This window comes from Clavelina lepadiformis, chromosome 2 (assembly GCF_947623445.1).
Source record: "Clavelina lepadiformis chromosome 2, kaClaLepa1.1, whole genome shotgun sequence".
In the NCBI taxonomy this organism is placed as follows: Eukaryota; Metazoa; Chordata; class Ascidiacea; order Aplousobranchia; family Clavelinidae; genus Clavelina; species Clavelina lepadiformis.
In genome coordinates, this window is record NC_135241.1 from 17,307,668 (window position 1) to 17,322,882 (window position 15,215).

Genomic DNA, 15,215 nt, shown 5'->3' on the forward strand with positions numbered 1-15,215 from the left:
TATATACTATATAACTTATATTTGTACATGTTAACTGCTCGTATTCGACAGAGTAGTGCTATAGTATTGCAGCACGACAATACAAGTTGGTTTTTAGCCATCTGCCTTGTTCAATAAAAGTACGCTCGGGACAACTCGTACTAACTAGGAAGAACGTGCACCTTGATAACCTACCGAGCGCCGCAGCGTTAAAACAGAAAAGCTTTTATTCTCACAACAGAACTAGAATGAATGCTACAGTCCAAAAGAAAACCATCGCCTCCGACTTAATTATCACCGATAAGTTTAGGGCAAAACATTAATTATGGTTAGGCAAGGAAAACAGCGTATAAATTAACGTCATTTATCCACAAACTTGTAAGAAGCTCTTTAACTTGCAAGCAAGGCAAATTAAGGAGCCGAAAACCCTTGTAAAAAAGGCCAATTTCCTTCTTTGTCATACAATACAAGTGAAATTGCAATTCCTAACAGGATCCCGCATGGGTGTCCCTGAAATTTTGCGTGTGGTTTTAGTACGGGTATGCCGTAGGCTATTATCTCATAAAATCACATTTCTCCAGCTTTTGCAATAGCCTGTTAAACTCAAGACTACAATTCTTGGCTATAAAGTCGAAATTCATCAATTTTTGCTACATTTTAGGCTAATCTAAATATGCAACCTGGAAGTTTCTTAAGCGCCATTTGGTAGAGTAGTCTTATTCCTACATTGTCCATGCTGGCCTCTGATTGGTCCTGTAGCAGTAGCTTATGCAAACGCCCTAAAGTTTTTAGCACGCCATCTGCTATAGGGAATTCCCAGGCAAAAACAAGCACCGACCGTTCTGACTTTTGATTGGTCTAAGAATTTTTTAAAGGTGACGTTAAAGGCCAGACCAATTAGTTTTACGGTTAATGTTATCAAGAAATTTCTTGATTGAATTATCAAAGAAAAAAAAGAAATTATCAAGCTGGAACCGTGCGAGTGCTTCTGCCTTTACTTGCTGAGAAAACCTATGCGATTGCCATCAGACCATAAAATTTGAGATACAAACGCTGATGCTTACCAATTCTTGACAAATGAAATGATCTATGTGTAAGACACGATATGCTGTGACAGGAAAGAGAAACACAAATAGGCGAGTACATGCAGCAAAAAATTGTTGCCAAAAGCGGTGGTTTACGTGGAATGTCTTGAAGAATATTAACGCCTTGAACTGTGATATAGTTGAACATTTGGCCACGATTAGATTTAGACACATATTCACAGTATCCAAAATAGAAAAAAATATTTTTGTTGCCCATTTTGGAGAAAAAATTCTTGCGACCATATATATTATTCGGAAAAGCGTTTTCGTTTAAAATACAGAAGTCTAGTTTAGGCATTTGATAAGTGACTGCAGTTAACAAACAGCTCATGCAAATAAGCTATGGACGCAACGTATAAAATATATCACTAACACTGTTTGGCAAGGTTAAATAAAGATACACAGGAGCATAATAGGCACAGGATCTGCTTACTACTACATGGATACTGCATTTAAACACGATACAAAAGTGTTGTACACTATGGACAACACAGGCCAAGGCGACGGCAAATGCAACTGGCACACGAAAGTACACATCTATTGAAACGTTAAGTACGACTGAAATCCCTGGGAACCTGGCAAGCAAGTGGGGTAAAATGCTAAACTCGTTGACGAAAAGCATGGCCTTGAAAAGAAAATTTCAATCGGACCTATCTATCTTGTTGCCTCAGACGCTGCTGGTAGGCCGTTTGTTGCTTGTTCAACAACTCTATGACACCGAGAAGTCTTTTCAATGATGACTGAAAGTAGAGAAAAAATAGTAAACTACCACAGAATTACCAATGCAAAGTCAGCTCAAACGTGGTATTTTTATTCCTAATAATTTCCTAACAAGGCACCTCTTTGTTCGAAAGTGCTTGAAGTTCTGATAAATGCTCTTTGCATATTTGATAAAGGGAGGCCAAATCCCTTGTGATATCCAACTTCGCACCATACCGGTCAGCAACGTGCCTCCCGCTTGAAGGCTGTAAATGTAAATCACAGTAAGACCAACCAGAAAAGCTGAATGTCAATGTCAATGTCAAGTACACCAAAGAGGATTAAATGAAACGTTTCAGCGCACGTTTACGTGGCGAATTTGATCACTTGTGGTGATGTATGACTAACCGGAATGTTGCGATTTCCCAGCTCTTCTATAAAGTGGACAATTTTTGGTTTATTTTCCACGATAAAAGAATTGACACCTTCCATGTAGTACTCTTTTGCTCCGAATTCCACAAGGTTAGCGAGATTCTACGATTATTGATAGGTTAATGTTGACAGACAGAAAATATTGACCGGCTTGATAGCGAAAGTGATTGAGAAAACAAAACACATTGATGATACATGAAATTATATACATAGGAGTAAATGCACAACACAAAGGTCGCTCTGTAACCTGTATTGACTTGGCAACAAGCAAGAGACTTCTGGCAGCTGTTGGCGATGGCGTGTCGGAAATCATGTTGAACATCTTAGGATTAATAATGGCGGGGCATATAAGCCGTAAGAACATGAATCCACTAAAGATGATAAAAATCACTAAACTTTCGCAATATCTGTAGCATTATTTTCTACTTGGATACGAGAAGAAATTAATAGTAGCATGCCATTGACACATCACTTTGCCTTTGACACATTAACACATCACTTCATATAACTACACTGAGTAAGTTGTAAGATTGTCGCAAAATACCTTACTACACGCACTTTCACCAAAGGATCATCTGGCCACCTTTGGGATACACAGTGTTGCAGATGGCCAAACACATAACGCAGTTCTTTGGGGAATATCGACTGACTGACGAGGATTGACGCAAGTACCGCCCTGAGATAACCGAGTAAGGTTTCTTTATTTACAGCAATCTCTTTTTCTTCGCCATTTTGTAGTTTTGCTGGATTTAGCTGAAAAAAAAACACTTCTTGTTGATATGGTACCATAATCTTTATCCTCGGACTGAGAATGATTCATCATCACTCGATCCCCGGTTACGGAGCCAGCTTTTGTGCAAGTTCCGATTCACACATATTTTTTATTTGTTTTTTTTTAAATTTTTATTTATTGTATTGCCCGAGTCAGTACCAACAATGAGAGCAAGCGTTGTTAATACATTGCCCAATAGCTTTAAAATAGTAGCGCCACTGGACATCGAATTCATGCCGCATTATTGCTAGCCCAGCGCTCGAACCTGTCCACTTCCGAGCCGACAACGCTACCGGTTGTTTGGATAAAGGGCATCAGAAATGACATTTCAAGTGCTTATAAAAATAATTATTTTTTGGCACAGTTCGGTTCCATAAAGTTTAAACACACATCCAACACTGTTCATTTGACAACAACGATAATGTATTTTTAAGTTCACAATAATATGAGTGAAAGACACGCATCAAACTTAATGCATTTGGAACACGAAGTTAGTTGGAGGTTTCACAACTAATCACTGGGGAGACCAGTTAACTTGGCTGTTAACAGTCTGACCAGTCAACAGTGCATATTTACCAAACTAACCTCACAAGACTGACCACTTTCCACGATTTGTTTGACCACGTCCTTTAAAGCAAGAGAAACAAAGCTAGGGCAGGTTGCTCTCATGTATTGTTCCATGATAGTTGAAGCAAGGGTGGTGGCTCGAAATAAGGTGCCTGGTTCAGAATCTTTGCAGCGTATTTCTCGTTCATTTAAGCTCAAGATTAAATCGGTTTCCTTACAAATAATTTCAGTTTAGATTTAACTAAAATGAAATTATTCCATTTTTCAGATGTAGTGGAAACATCTTACTTTTACTTAGAAAATAAACTCAGGTCAGGAACAGACTCACACTTTTAGACTGGCGAAAAGTTCTTAATAATACGCTGGCAAGCACAGTTCTATCCTGGCCACATACTTGAGCCAATGCACAAACCACAGTCATATCGGTAGTAACAAGCTGCAAGTAAAATGCACAAAAAGCTTATTATAATCATGTTTATGATTAAAAAATGATCAAAAATTTTCAAAAGATGAGGCAACGTGAGACTTACGTCTTTAAGCAAATTGTATTCCTCTGCAGGCATGATAAGTTCATTGCAATACCTTGCACGCACTCGGACAGAACCACAAGAGGTTGATGAGGCGCTCACAATACTTCCAGTGGAAGATGGCACTAAACTATACCTAAGTAAACAAAACTAGACATTATTGCAAAGCTATGACATGTCATAACTTCCAAGCAAAGGTTCAATAACTGTCAGAAGGCCAACGCCTTGCAAAGTCTTTGTTTAAAAACTGTTAGACAAAAATAGTAACAATCTGCAGTTATGCAGGTTATTATTATTCATGCTCGCTAACTGATCAACAACACCATGGGTATGACTAAGTAGGATAGGAAATGCATACGACACAAAGGACAGAGCCTAAAAGTAGTTAATTGAACTACCTCGTTGCAGCAATTAAAAAGAACACACATGGTATAAATAATATCAGAAAAATGGCATCAGACTTCAATATAAGGAACTACTGGTTTGCACTCTTCAAAATACCAAAACTTCATTCAAGCACTCAGCATTTGGACAGCAGGCTGTCGGCATTTACCAAAAAACATACCCATGGCTCCCTACTGCACAATAATATTAGTGGCAACACCAACAACCAATTCTAAGAAATGTTTTTATAATATTGACCAGCACTCCGACAGTAAGTAGACAGCACCATATGCAAACAACCCTATGCCATCTCTACAAGCATATTATTCAAGAAGGGCAGATTCTAACTATTATATTACAATCACAACAATAAACATAATAACAATAGAACCCATGGTAAATGTTTTTTGGTATTATTCATTGCAGTAATATCCTAGATTAGATAAGTTAAAGATGTTTGTTTGAAGACAATCGCATCAAAACTAATCACAAGACTTACCATTCATCGACTGTCTTTCCAGTGCTCAGTTTCCTGAAATGAACGGACACTTCACCGATACTGGAATGTTTTGATCGCTTGGCTGCATTATGCACTCCAACAGTAATGGAATCAACATCAGGTGGAATGTCACTGTATAAGATTAAACAACAACATGAGCTTACAATGAAATTTAAATGAGCACAAACTTTTAATACATGTTACCGTGGACCAGTGAACATAACAGCAGAATTCGATTTCATTAATAAGATGTTCGTAATACCATATATCATACTTATGTCACAAGACCAACAGCCTACTCACTCAAAAATGAACTCTTCTGTCCAAACAGGCTTCAGGCCTTCCTTCACTTTGGTACGTCCAACATGTACTGTGTTTAAAGAGAGAGTACAGTATGGCCTGCACGTTGTCCTGCTGACCAGCTTGTGTGCTGCCTCTATCGTGACATGAAGGCTTCTGACCTGTATTAGTAATGGTGAACAGCAATAAGGCAAAAGTTTTCATCACACTAGAACCATCCACTAGTGATGCACAAAAATTTATAAGTTGGTAAACAAAGTAACACACAAAGTAAAATGGCACAGATGTTGTTGCAACAAAAAACTGTACATAAGCATTACCCAAATGACAAACTACTTGCAATCAAATGCAATCAATGTTAATTGCATAGTAATTCATTCTATGCGGACCGTGAGAATGTAGTACCGTAACTATGGATCAATTACAAGTGCAAATTATACCTCATGATTTAAGAAAAATGATCACATACTGATGAATTAAACACAGCCAAACTTAAAAAACAGACAATAGTTCAATGTATATATATGTATTACAATAACACATTATGTGCTGTTAGTATAATACTATTATATCACTGTTGGCGTAGACTGGCATACATGGATGGATTGGATGCATATCTTTTATGAGTAAGAATTCAAGCCAAAAATGTACCAAATAGGGTACTGGTTTCATTTCTGCCACAAACCATTTTAAACGTGACAATAGTTCACATATTATCACACGCACGTTCATAAGTCACAGAATGTTTGTTTTAGAAACAAATTTTAACATAACTTAATCCGACAAATTACAAGAATGATCGTGATACTAAATATTAAAAACAACCACAGTCTCATTAAGGAACGTGTAGTACAACAATTTAAGCCCTGAAATCACCAGCCATATGGAAAAAGAGGTCTAAAACGGAAATTATGTTCTTAGATATGAGGAACTATTAGGCAAATCCAATAACTAAGAGTGCCCTTTGAAAATGAGTCATTCCACAAAATTGCTGAGAAACAAAAATTTACACAGACGTTTCTAACAAGAACAATCAAAATTTTTTGAAATATGCCCTACCAATGACCATGCACCAACCGGATCCTTATAGTGCCAGTTATGCTACGACTCAATATCTAAACATTCATTAAAAAGTGTGCATATCAGGCTACAATAACCAATAAAGTTAAATGGTATATATATACAACCCGTTTGTCATAACCAAGAGTCACGTAGACTTAAAGCTATGAATTATTCATAACGTGAAAGCTTTTCTCCATTCCTATCTTAAACCTGCCACCAAACAAGCTTATGCAAATACTACCTGACGAGCACTGTTTGGCTTTGGCAGTGGTTGACGATTCGGTTTGGCGCAATTTGCTCGTAGCAATTTCATCCAATCCTGCACATACAAAATATTTGTCTAGTTTAGTTGCAATATATTTTATCTTTGTATTTATCTGATAAAGTTTACCTACAAAAGTTGTAATTTGAATAGCTTAATTGCAATGAAATACGTAAATTAATCACAATAAGGGACATAAAAAAGAAAAGCCAAACATAACCAGCCAAACAACTGAGGCCTAACTAAACCCAACAGGAAACACAAAGCTTTTAAGAATACTAAACAGCTTTGGTGCCGTAAGGGCAGATTGGTGGAGTACTTGAGAGAAACTTGATCAAGCATGTTGCAAATTATTGTATATATAAACTAAAATCGTCAAAGTCAGGCGCATGTAAGAGAGAAAAATGACCAGGCATATATAATGCAAATTCACAGAAAGTCCAACCATATCCTGAAATGGCAGCAACTTCAAGCAGAAATAACACAACAGTGAACACACAAAGTCAGATACACAGCTAACAGTGCACTTGTATTATATAAATAGTGTATACGTGATGGTAGTTTTATTTATCAACTTTAAAAGCCTATAAATAAATTTTATAACAGGTCAGCAGATTGTATGCAACTTTAATTAGGATTTACACATCAGCTGATAAAGTGTAAATGTGTGTTAAAGCTAAAAAGCTGTGTTATTACCTGCGCTACATCTGAAGAGTCAGCACAAAAATATGATGAAGTTACTTCATTGAGGGCCCTGATCACAATTTGAAAACAATGTGGCCTGTAATATAAACAATGTGGTCATTAACAAAAAACAACAACATAGTACAAATTCTTTAATTGCCAATGAAAAGCATGGTGGTATTAAAAGGCAACAAATTTAAGAGAAACAGCAAATTACTTGCTTTCCTGGAAATCAGTCAGTTGGCTGCAACTACTATATAATTATGGTCAACTAACAACCCAATACAAATTTTTCCCAAGTCTATGTCAGCTTGGCCAACATTGATTAATTATCAGCTTTTAACCACATACCGGCCAAAATAGCTTTCATGAACAGGATACACTGCTCCATAGCTGAGGTCAATTAGCCCTTTTGGCTTTGTTTTCTTTTCATGTTCAAAATAATATAAATGCTGCTTTTCTCCATGTAAAACAAAAAACATTGACTTCCATTTTTTCATGTCGTGGCCTCGTTTGCCCATGCCTATCAAAATATTTTAAGCATTAAGTATATTTTCATTGGACTAAGGTTGATGAAGTTAAAAAAGTCATCTTTGTCGAAAGAAAATTGGTGCGGTTACAATGACGCAGGTGGTATAAAAGCTACATGAAGATAGAACCTTGATACCTCAACACGCACAACTCACATGCCGAGACAGCAAAATGAGTATTTCTCCTTAGAAGCATGTGCAATACGTGAAATGTGACACTTCATTACTACATGCAAACACACCCACCTTTCTTGTAAAGTTGTCCTTTCTTCAAAACACCTGGCTCATTTATAATTGCTCTTGAACCAAGCTGATCTGATGCAGTAGCCCTGGACAGTGTTTCATAAATGTCAACATGACACTGCCTACTTATGTCAGCTGTTTTTGGTACCGCCTGTGTAAGAGTTTGCCCTTCCAGAATTTGTTCATGAATATAGTGATCAACTATGTCATCAATGCTTAATATATAAACAATAACAGTTGTGAATATTAAAACACTTGAAATAGTTTAGTAATACCCAAGTCAAACAGACTAATACAACAAGAAGAGGAAGTGAGAATTAATAATTTTCAAAGGTATTTTGCACCAAATAACGTAACAAGATTACCTTCAAGGCATGCATGCCTGTAAAAAAATTCAGTTTTACACTGGTTTTATTCAAAACATATGAAAGAAAAAAATCAAAAAGCCAACCTTTCATATGAACGACCACCCATTTCAAATCTGTTATAGCTCTTGCGATGAATTTTAAATCGCTGTATTTTGTTTTTCGTGAAGAAATAAAGGACATAATCACCAGGAGTAGAATCACTTTCCCGAATCAAGTAACTTCCATTGCGATTAACTACACAATGTAAACAATACATATACATCAATTTATGATAAGTCACAAACCCTGGGAAATTGTATACGTGTAAGCACGTCAACAAACATGCAACGAGCCTAACTAGCAACGTTTAGAAATAATGATTAATGTCAATAAAATTAGCTTCAACTAATTATAATAAGTTAAGTAGTAGCTGCAAATGCAGCTTTACGTCAACTACCAATAATGTGAAACAAACATCTCTGCAATGGAAGGTACTTAATAAAACAACTTCAACCATAAATGAGGTAAACACGATTCACATAGGCCCTCACATATAAGAGATTGTACTTGGTGGTAATCTCATTAAAATATTTATCATTTATCACCAAACAATTTCAGCTGACGAATAGTGGAAAAATAAAAATAAGAACTTCTTAAAGTAACTTCTTTAAGACCACAAGAACAAACCATACGGTATGTACATTAAACCAATCAAAAAATTAGTGGTTACCAATTTCTGATAGTTTTGCTATTAGTCATACCGAACGCTAGTTAAAAAAATATTTAGATTTTCAGTAAAACTAGCACAACAACACTAAAAAAGACTGTCCAATGATTACATCACAAAGAGAAATATTGAATCTTTAACCTGCAGACAATAAATTATAAGCTTCTTCTTTGCTGATGTTAGCATGAAACCATTCTTTTCCTTCGTGTGGGTCTATATCCCTTGCCACATCACGAACCAAATCTAAGAAAAACCAATGAGAATGGTGGGCATGTAAACCAAAACAAACATCAAGGGACTAGGCTACAAGCTTTCACTCTATGAAACTGCCTTATAAAACTTGGATATGAAAGAGCTGCAAATTGTTACTGCCGAAATTTTAGATGTTAAACATACAAAATATACAAGTCATATTATGAGCAATAAAGCTCACCTCTAAACACACATCCACTTTCATTTGTTCTTAGTGAAGTCACCCACAGCCACTTGCCATCCATCCATTCATTATGAACAATAAAGATATCGTCTTTTTCGAACCTGCAAGATTATAAATATGTCAACTATACATTATGGTTCATAAATCACTAAACATATACGGATATTGTAAAGTAAAACTTCTAAGTTTCCAAACAATTCGAAATTAAGTAGGAAAATTCACCGCTTGTAAAATCTAACAATTACTTCTCTTTTGGGTAACGGTAAATACACTAATGTCATAGCATGTAATAACACGATAAAACTGCAGTTTAACTCACGAAATCTCATCATTATCAGCATCTGGATATCTTTGGTATGGCAGAATTGCTTGGACTCTTCTTCTATCATCAACGGGCTCAGGTGGAGCGACCGTTTGTTGCAACACTTCACCCTAAAAAATATAAATTGGTCACCTCTAACAAAAGAAAAACATGCTTTATGAATTCTCAAAGAATTTAAAATGAAACAAAAACTAGTGAGCTTTTCATTGCAACTATCCAAGATATTTTAATTTAAAAGTTACCTCAAGCAGACAAGATCTAAACATGTAGTATGCAACTAGCTGTTCTAGCGATTCAAATTGTCGCCCTCCAATGTAGAAATCCCCACAGACAGAAACAATCCTACCAACCAAAGACCCTAATATTAATCCAGACAGACTCAGACTATTGACTGAGTTATATATATTGACCTTTGATAGCATCAAAATTATGAACTTCTAGAAAAATCAAGCCTTTGGCTTACCGAAAATGGGTTGTTCCACTATTTTCACTCAGGAATGAAAGTACATAGGAGCCGGACTTACGTTCACTCTCTCGGACAAGAAAACATCCCGGTACATTAACTTCAAGCAGTCGTTCTTCTGCAATTCGTCGATCTAATTTTCCATGATACCAACTAAAAATATTACTTATCATTATTACAAAGAATGCTGAAATACATAACCAAATAACTTTATTCAATTCAGTATAATACGGAGACAACATTCAGTCCAGGATGCGTAGTTCTATTACTGGAATAATAGTAAACTTACCACTGTTGTGGTGGTATATCCAGATGATCACCGTCCACAGAAAACTCATGACTTCCACTCATCATGGCAACTAGTTCATCTTCATGTACTTCATGGTCAAAAGACCCTTCACCATCGTCAAAGTTATCACTTCCAATACTACTGTGCCACTAAGTACACAATGATACAATTGTAGCTTTGTATCAAATTTAGACTTGACAGGACATTAAAGTGTCTAATGTAATTATTTACTAATTTTAATGACTAATCATTCAACTTATGAATTTGTAAGATCATATATATCGTTGACATACCAAATCACAGTATACAGGAATAACACTCCATGTGTTACAGAGTAAGTTATCAATAAAAAAAGTAGTAAACTACGATATACTTAAGATGTATTACAGATTATTATGACATAACATAGTTTTACCTGGCTATACTGTGCTGTAGCCATTTGGTTGTACTGTGATGATCCAATCTGGTCATACTGAGATTCCATTTGATTATACTGTGAAGCCATCATACCGTGTGGCATGCTTGAAGATTCTTCTAATGCTAATTACTATTGCACTTAATAGTATATAAGTTAAACATCACTTATATGCTTACTTCAAGCAAGATTTGCTTATATCGCATCAAACAACATTTTGCTTTAGTTTACTACTAAAATAAGTTCTATAATGTGAGTGCAATCTAAAAACAAATAGATTGAAGTAGAGGCTACTAGGCTAACAAGTAGGTGCGAACAGACAATCTTAAATCTTTCAATTGCCTATCTTCCAAACAGGAAAAAAGCACATTATAAGTTAAGGTTATAAATGAAGTTAAGTTAAAGTTAAGTTATTAATGTTAAGGTGACTAAAAGCTCATTTGTTACTTCAACAATAATAAAAATTCTACCAAAACACATTCAATGAAATAAAGTGAAAAACAAAAGCTCATTGTCACAAATACTGTGGTAAAACAGCAATTTTAAGCTTATATCTGTATCTAAATTATTTTTGTAATGTGTACTGGTAAATATTCTATTTTTTTCTGCAGTTACACGGCCAAAATAGGCCACAAGAAATACAGTCCAATAAACAGACATTACACATCCATACCTTTACCCTTAAAGAATATATCTTTAAAATATTGTTGCAGTATGGTGATTTGCAATCTGTATTTTTTATAAATCCATTCTTTCCTAAATGTACAACTATTTATTAAAACTTGCTTCACTAGGCAGCTAATAAGCTCTGTAGTAGCTTATTTGGCTCTGTGGTGTATCCGGTTAATTAGAAGTGTTGACTTGCAGCTGCCTATAAGCCTAAAGTATTCAGGTTTGATACCTCTCAGCACTATACTGTTGTCGACACGCTGTACAATGACTTGTGGGCAAAGCATTAACAAAACACTCTTGTTTCAGGTCTGTGGTTTTGTGAGGTGCCATACTGTCACTAAAATGCTGACTTCTCAGTGGAAAACAGGAAACAGGTGCACATGATTTATTTCCTCATTTAAATTTGAACACCTATAGCCTATTTATAAGTTAATCGACTATAACAATATAAGCTCAAGACTATAATAAAATATTGCCAAAACTGCACAGCATAAATAGTGTAAATATAGTGTAGTGCAGCTTCTAACACAACAAATTCAACTCTTTGCATATTTGCACACCTCGATTTTCTGGCATTGCACTCATGAAATTTTGTCAAATATTATCATACGAATAAAAAATATAAATATTACCATTAAAAAATACGGTGCATTTTAGAGAAATAAACATGAAGACGACGAAATTCAACATCTATGCTGCATGCCGATGTCTAACCCACAATGAACTGCAGCCTACATCGACAGCCTTCCAGAATAAAGCAAAACCGCAATTCCCATAAAAACTCAAATAAATTCATTGATGGATTTGAGAAATTGTTCAACAGCGCGGGCTAGTGGCCAGTACGAAATTGTAAGAAAGCTGTGATGTATTTGTAAAATGAACAAAACGAACGTTATGTCTTACAGTAGCCATATCCCATATTTTATTATTTAGTAGGACATGGACACAAGCTAATGGTATACGTAATCCCAAACAAGTAAACTTTGTGTGGAGCCCCAAACCCTATTTGACCAGTAGGAACATGAGACATGAAGTCAGATGCAAGTTGCTTGTTTTTTTTTTCTTCACAGCGTTTTGTACACGATTCTTCGTTATAAATCTACATTTTCAAGTGAGCTAACACCAACAGACTACAGGCAGCAGAGCCATAATCACTTGAGGCAGTAACTCGACTCAAGACCGACTCGAATCATTTTTTCAAAATTTTTGACTGGAGTTTTTTTCTCAAAAATTAGCCTACCTAAAAAATTTAACTTCACTCGAGTAAATATTTGAAATGGCTCTGTAATCTGTTGCGGACATTAAGTAGGCCTACCATACGTCCTCTTTTAGGAGGATTTGTCTTCTTTTTTCAAGAAAAGTGAATGGTCCTCCGAGGACGCTCAAAAATGCCCAAATGTCTTCTTTTTTCGCATTTCGAGTTAGTTGCTTATACTTTCAACAAAACTTTTAGGCGAGACGTTGTATTTATTTCCAAAAAATTACTGTAGCCATGAAACATGATGAATTGCTGGTTTAAAAAATGTTTTCCAACAAATTGCCCTACCAGCCCTACCTTTTTGATTGTTATTGCAAACATTGTTCGACGTTCTCTGTAACATTTGGGCCTTTTAACATGCGAGGATCTGTCGCAATTTTTCTGGCACGAGTTCGAACTTAACAGACCGTAAAGAAAGTACCGCTAGTCGTTTCGACAAGTTCGTGGTTTTACATGCGCGCATGTTGAGTTAAGTTCAAACTTGGGGTCTGTTAAGTTCAAACTTGCGCCAGAAAAATTGCAACAGAACCTCACATGTAACAAGGCCCATTAATAAAGCAAAGATGTGAGTTTTGTAGGCCTAGCCTACTATTAGTGTTACTTAGGGCTACCATATATCCTCTTTTCTAAAGAAAAATGAATTGTGCTCAAAGTATAGCCTACTGAAAAATGTCAAAATGTCCTCTTTTTTGCATTTTGTGCTTTCTTGCTTATATTTTCAACACAATTATATTTTTATGTGACTTTTTGGGTTCCACGACAATTAACCGTGGGAAATTGACCGCGAACAAACTCACCGAGGACAACTGACCGGGGGACAACTGACCGTGACGTAAATTTACCTAGAACCAACTGACCTTAAATCATATTATTACTTTAATCATATAATTTGAATAAACAACAATGCTAATATGCGTAAAAAATAAAAATAAAATGCGTAGCGTTTGATTTGTGTCGCCGGCCAATTTGTTGCCGGTCATGCAGTTGACCACGACCAATTGTCGCCGGTGAATTTGTTCACGGTCAATTGACGTGATCCCGACTTTTTGGCATGAGGCCTTTAAGTCAAGTGACATTTCGGCGACAGCATGAGGTCTAACCATTTTTGTTATCATTGTTTTGATTTAGACAACCATAAAAGCTAAATAAAGCTAAGCAATAACGCCAAAGAAATATACTGTGTTTTCTGATGAACTGCGGCAAAAGTATCCTTGTTTCAGAAAAGGGCGTAATGATTTTGAAGCTGAATGCATTACTTGTGCATATGCGTATAGTTATCCAAAAACATGTGATAAATTCTTTAAACGTAAAACTCTATTTGCATTGTACTAGCTGGCGAAATTGTCCTCTTTTTAGGCGATGAAAATATGGTAGGCCTACATTAAGCCAATATTTTGTATGCTGGCTAGTGCTAGCTAATTTGCCCTTGGTGACTTGGTGCAAACTTTGTATTTAAATTCGCTGTACCTTGATCGTTTCTCCTCCATTCCACGATCTATTACCATTTTACGGTTCTTACTTCTTACTAACTGCGGAAAACGAAGCAAATTTTGAAAAATTTTAAACGTATTTTTGTTGACATCAAAAACAGTAGCCTATTATTGCTTTTTGTATGGCTTGGTTTCTTATTCGTAAGCTTATATAAATTGACTTGATTTGACGTTTTATTTTCCAAATATCTTGATTTGACTGGAGTAACTTCTTTCAAAACAGGCTTCTCGACTTGACTTGAATTTTAAAAGGTCAATGACTTGACTTGAATTGCGACTCGAATTTAATGAGTTGGTTTGTGAGAATGAGTTATCTGGAAGGCAGCAGTTAATTGCATTTGAGGTGGAGCTTGATTTATTGCTTGTGAAGGACATCAGGTATGTAATTACAGAAGATGCAATGTTCCAAAACAACCACAATAGCTCGCCTATGCAATATAATCAACTTTGCACAAGAAACATACAAGGCGAAAGTAGCAAGCAAGGCACCCCATCCGTCTACTTTCCGCCCATTAAAATGGTCCAGAGTTCGGGAATATTTTCCCAGTGTAATGGTTGAAAGTATGCTTTTCTTACCCTAGAGTAAGACATATGCCTTTTGAATGGGGAGAATTTTACTTCGGCACAAGTATGGTTTGTGAACCCCATTCGTCTATTTTTCCGCCCATTAAAATGGACCTGCTTTCAGCAATGGGGTTTCCCACAAACCATATTTCTGCCGAAGTAAACATCTCCCCATTCCAAATGCATATTTAGATCTTACTCTAGGGT

The 15,215-nt window shown here is 36.0% G+C and overlaps 1 protein-coding gene across 2 annotated transcripts; it reads right to left on the reverse strand.

The window, feature by feature from the left end:
• Positions 1-1,017: 1,017 nt before the first annotated feature.
• Positions 1,018-12,438, reverse strand: LOC143446026 (ras GTPase-activating protein 1-like). Of its 2 annotated transcripts, XM_076945471.1 has the most exons (22): positions 11,025-12,434; positions 10,610-10,758; positions 10,321-10,473; positions 10,100-10,199; positions 9,855-9,967; positions 9,533-9,636; positions 9,241-9,342; positions 8,477-8,627; positions 8,029-8,240; positions 7,604-7,775; positions 7,265-7,349; positions 6,548-6,625; positions 5,248-5,405; positions 4,945-5,076; positions 4,065-4,197; positions 3,863-3,970; positions 3,553-3,747; positions 2,740-2,948; positions 2,443-2,566; positions 2,172-2,297; positions 1,904-2,029; positions 1,018-1,804 (listed from the first exon to the last, which is right to left on the reverse strand). In XM_076945471.1, the coding sequence occupies exons 1-22, from the start codon at positions 11,127-11,129 to the stop codon at positions 1,715-1,717; spliced, it is 2,925 nt and encodes a 974-aa protein (XP_076801586.1). In that variant the 5' UTR covers positions 11,130-12,434; the 3' UTR covers positions 1,018-1,714. The 2 variants fall into 2 exon arrangements, 1 of the variants encoding a protein (XP_076801586.1); XR_013113881.1 differs by lacking the exons at positions 1,018-1,804; positions 1,904-2,029 and having other exon boundaries at positions 2,754-2,948; positions 11,025-12,438.
• Between the last annotated feature and the right edge of the window lie 2,777 nt (positions 12,439-15,215).

Excerpts from the sequence above, each read along its gene's own strand:
- LOC143446026 (XM_076945471.1), bottom strand. The coding sequence starts at position 11,129 with ATGCCACACGGTATGATGGCTTCACAGTATAATCAAATGGAATCTCAG. Across the intron at positions 9,637-9,854 it reads GCTGATAATGATGAGATTTC|GTTCGAAAAAGACGATATCT; the intron begins GTGAGTTAAACT and ends ATAATCTTGCAG. Across the intron at positions 3,748-3,862 it reads CTTTTCGCCAGTCTAAAAGT|GAAACCGATTTAATCTTGAG; the intron begins GTGAGTCTGTTC and ends ATTATTTGTAAG.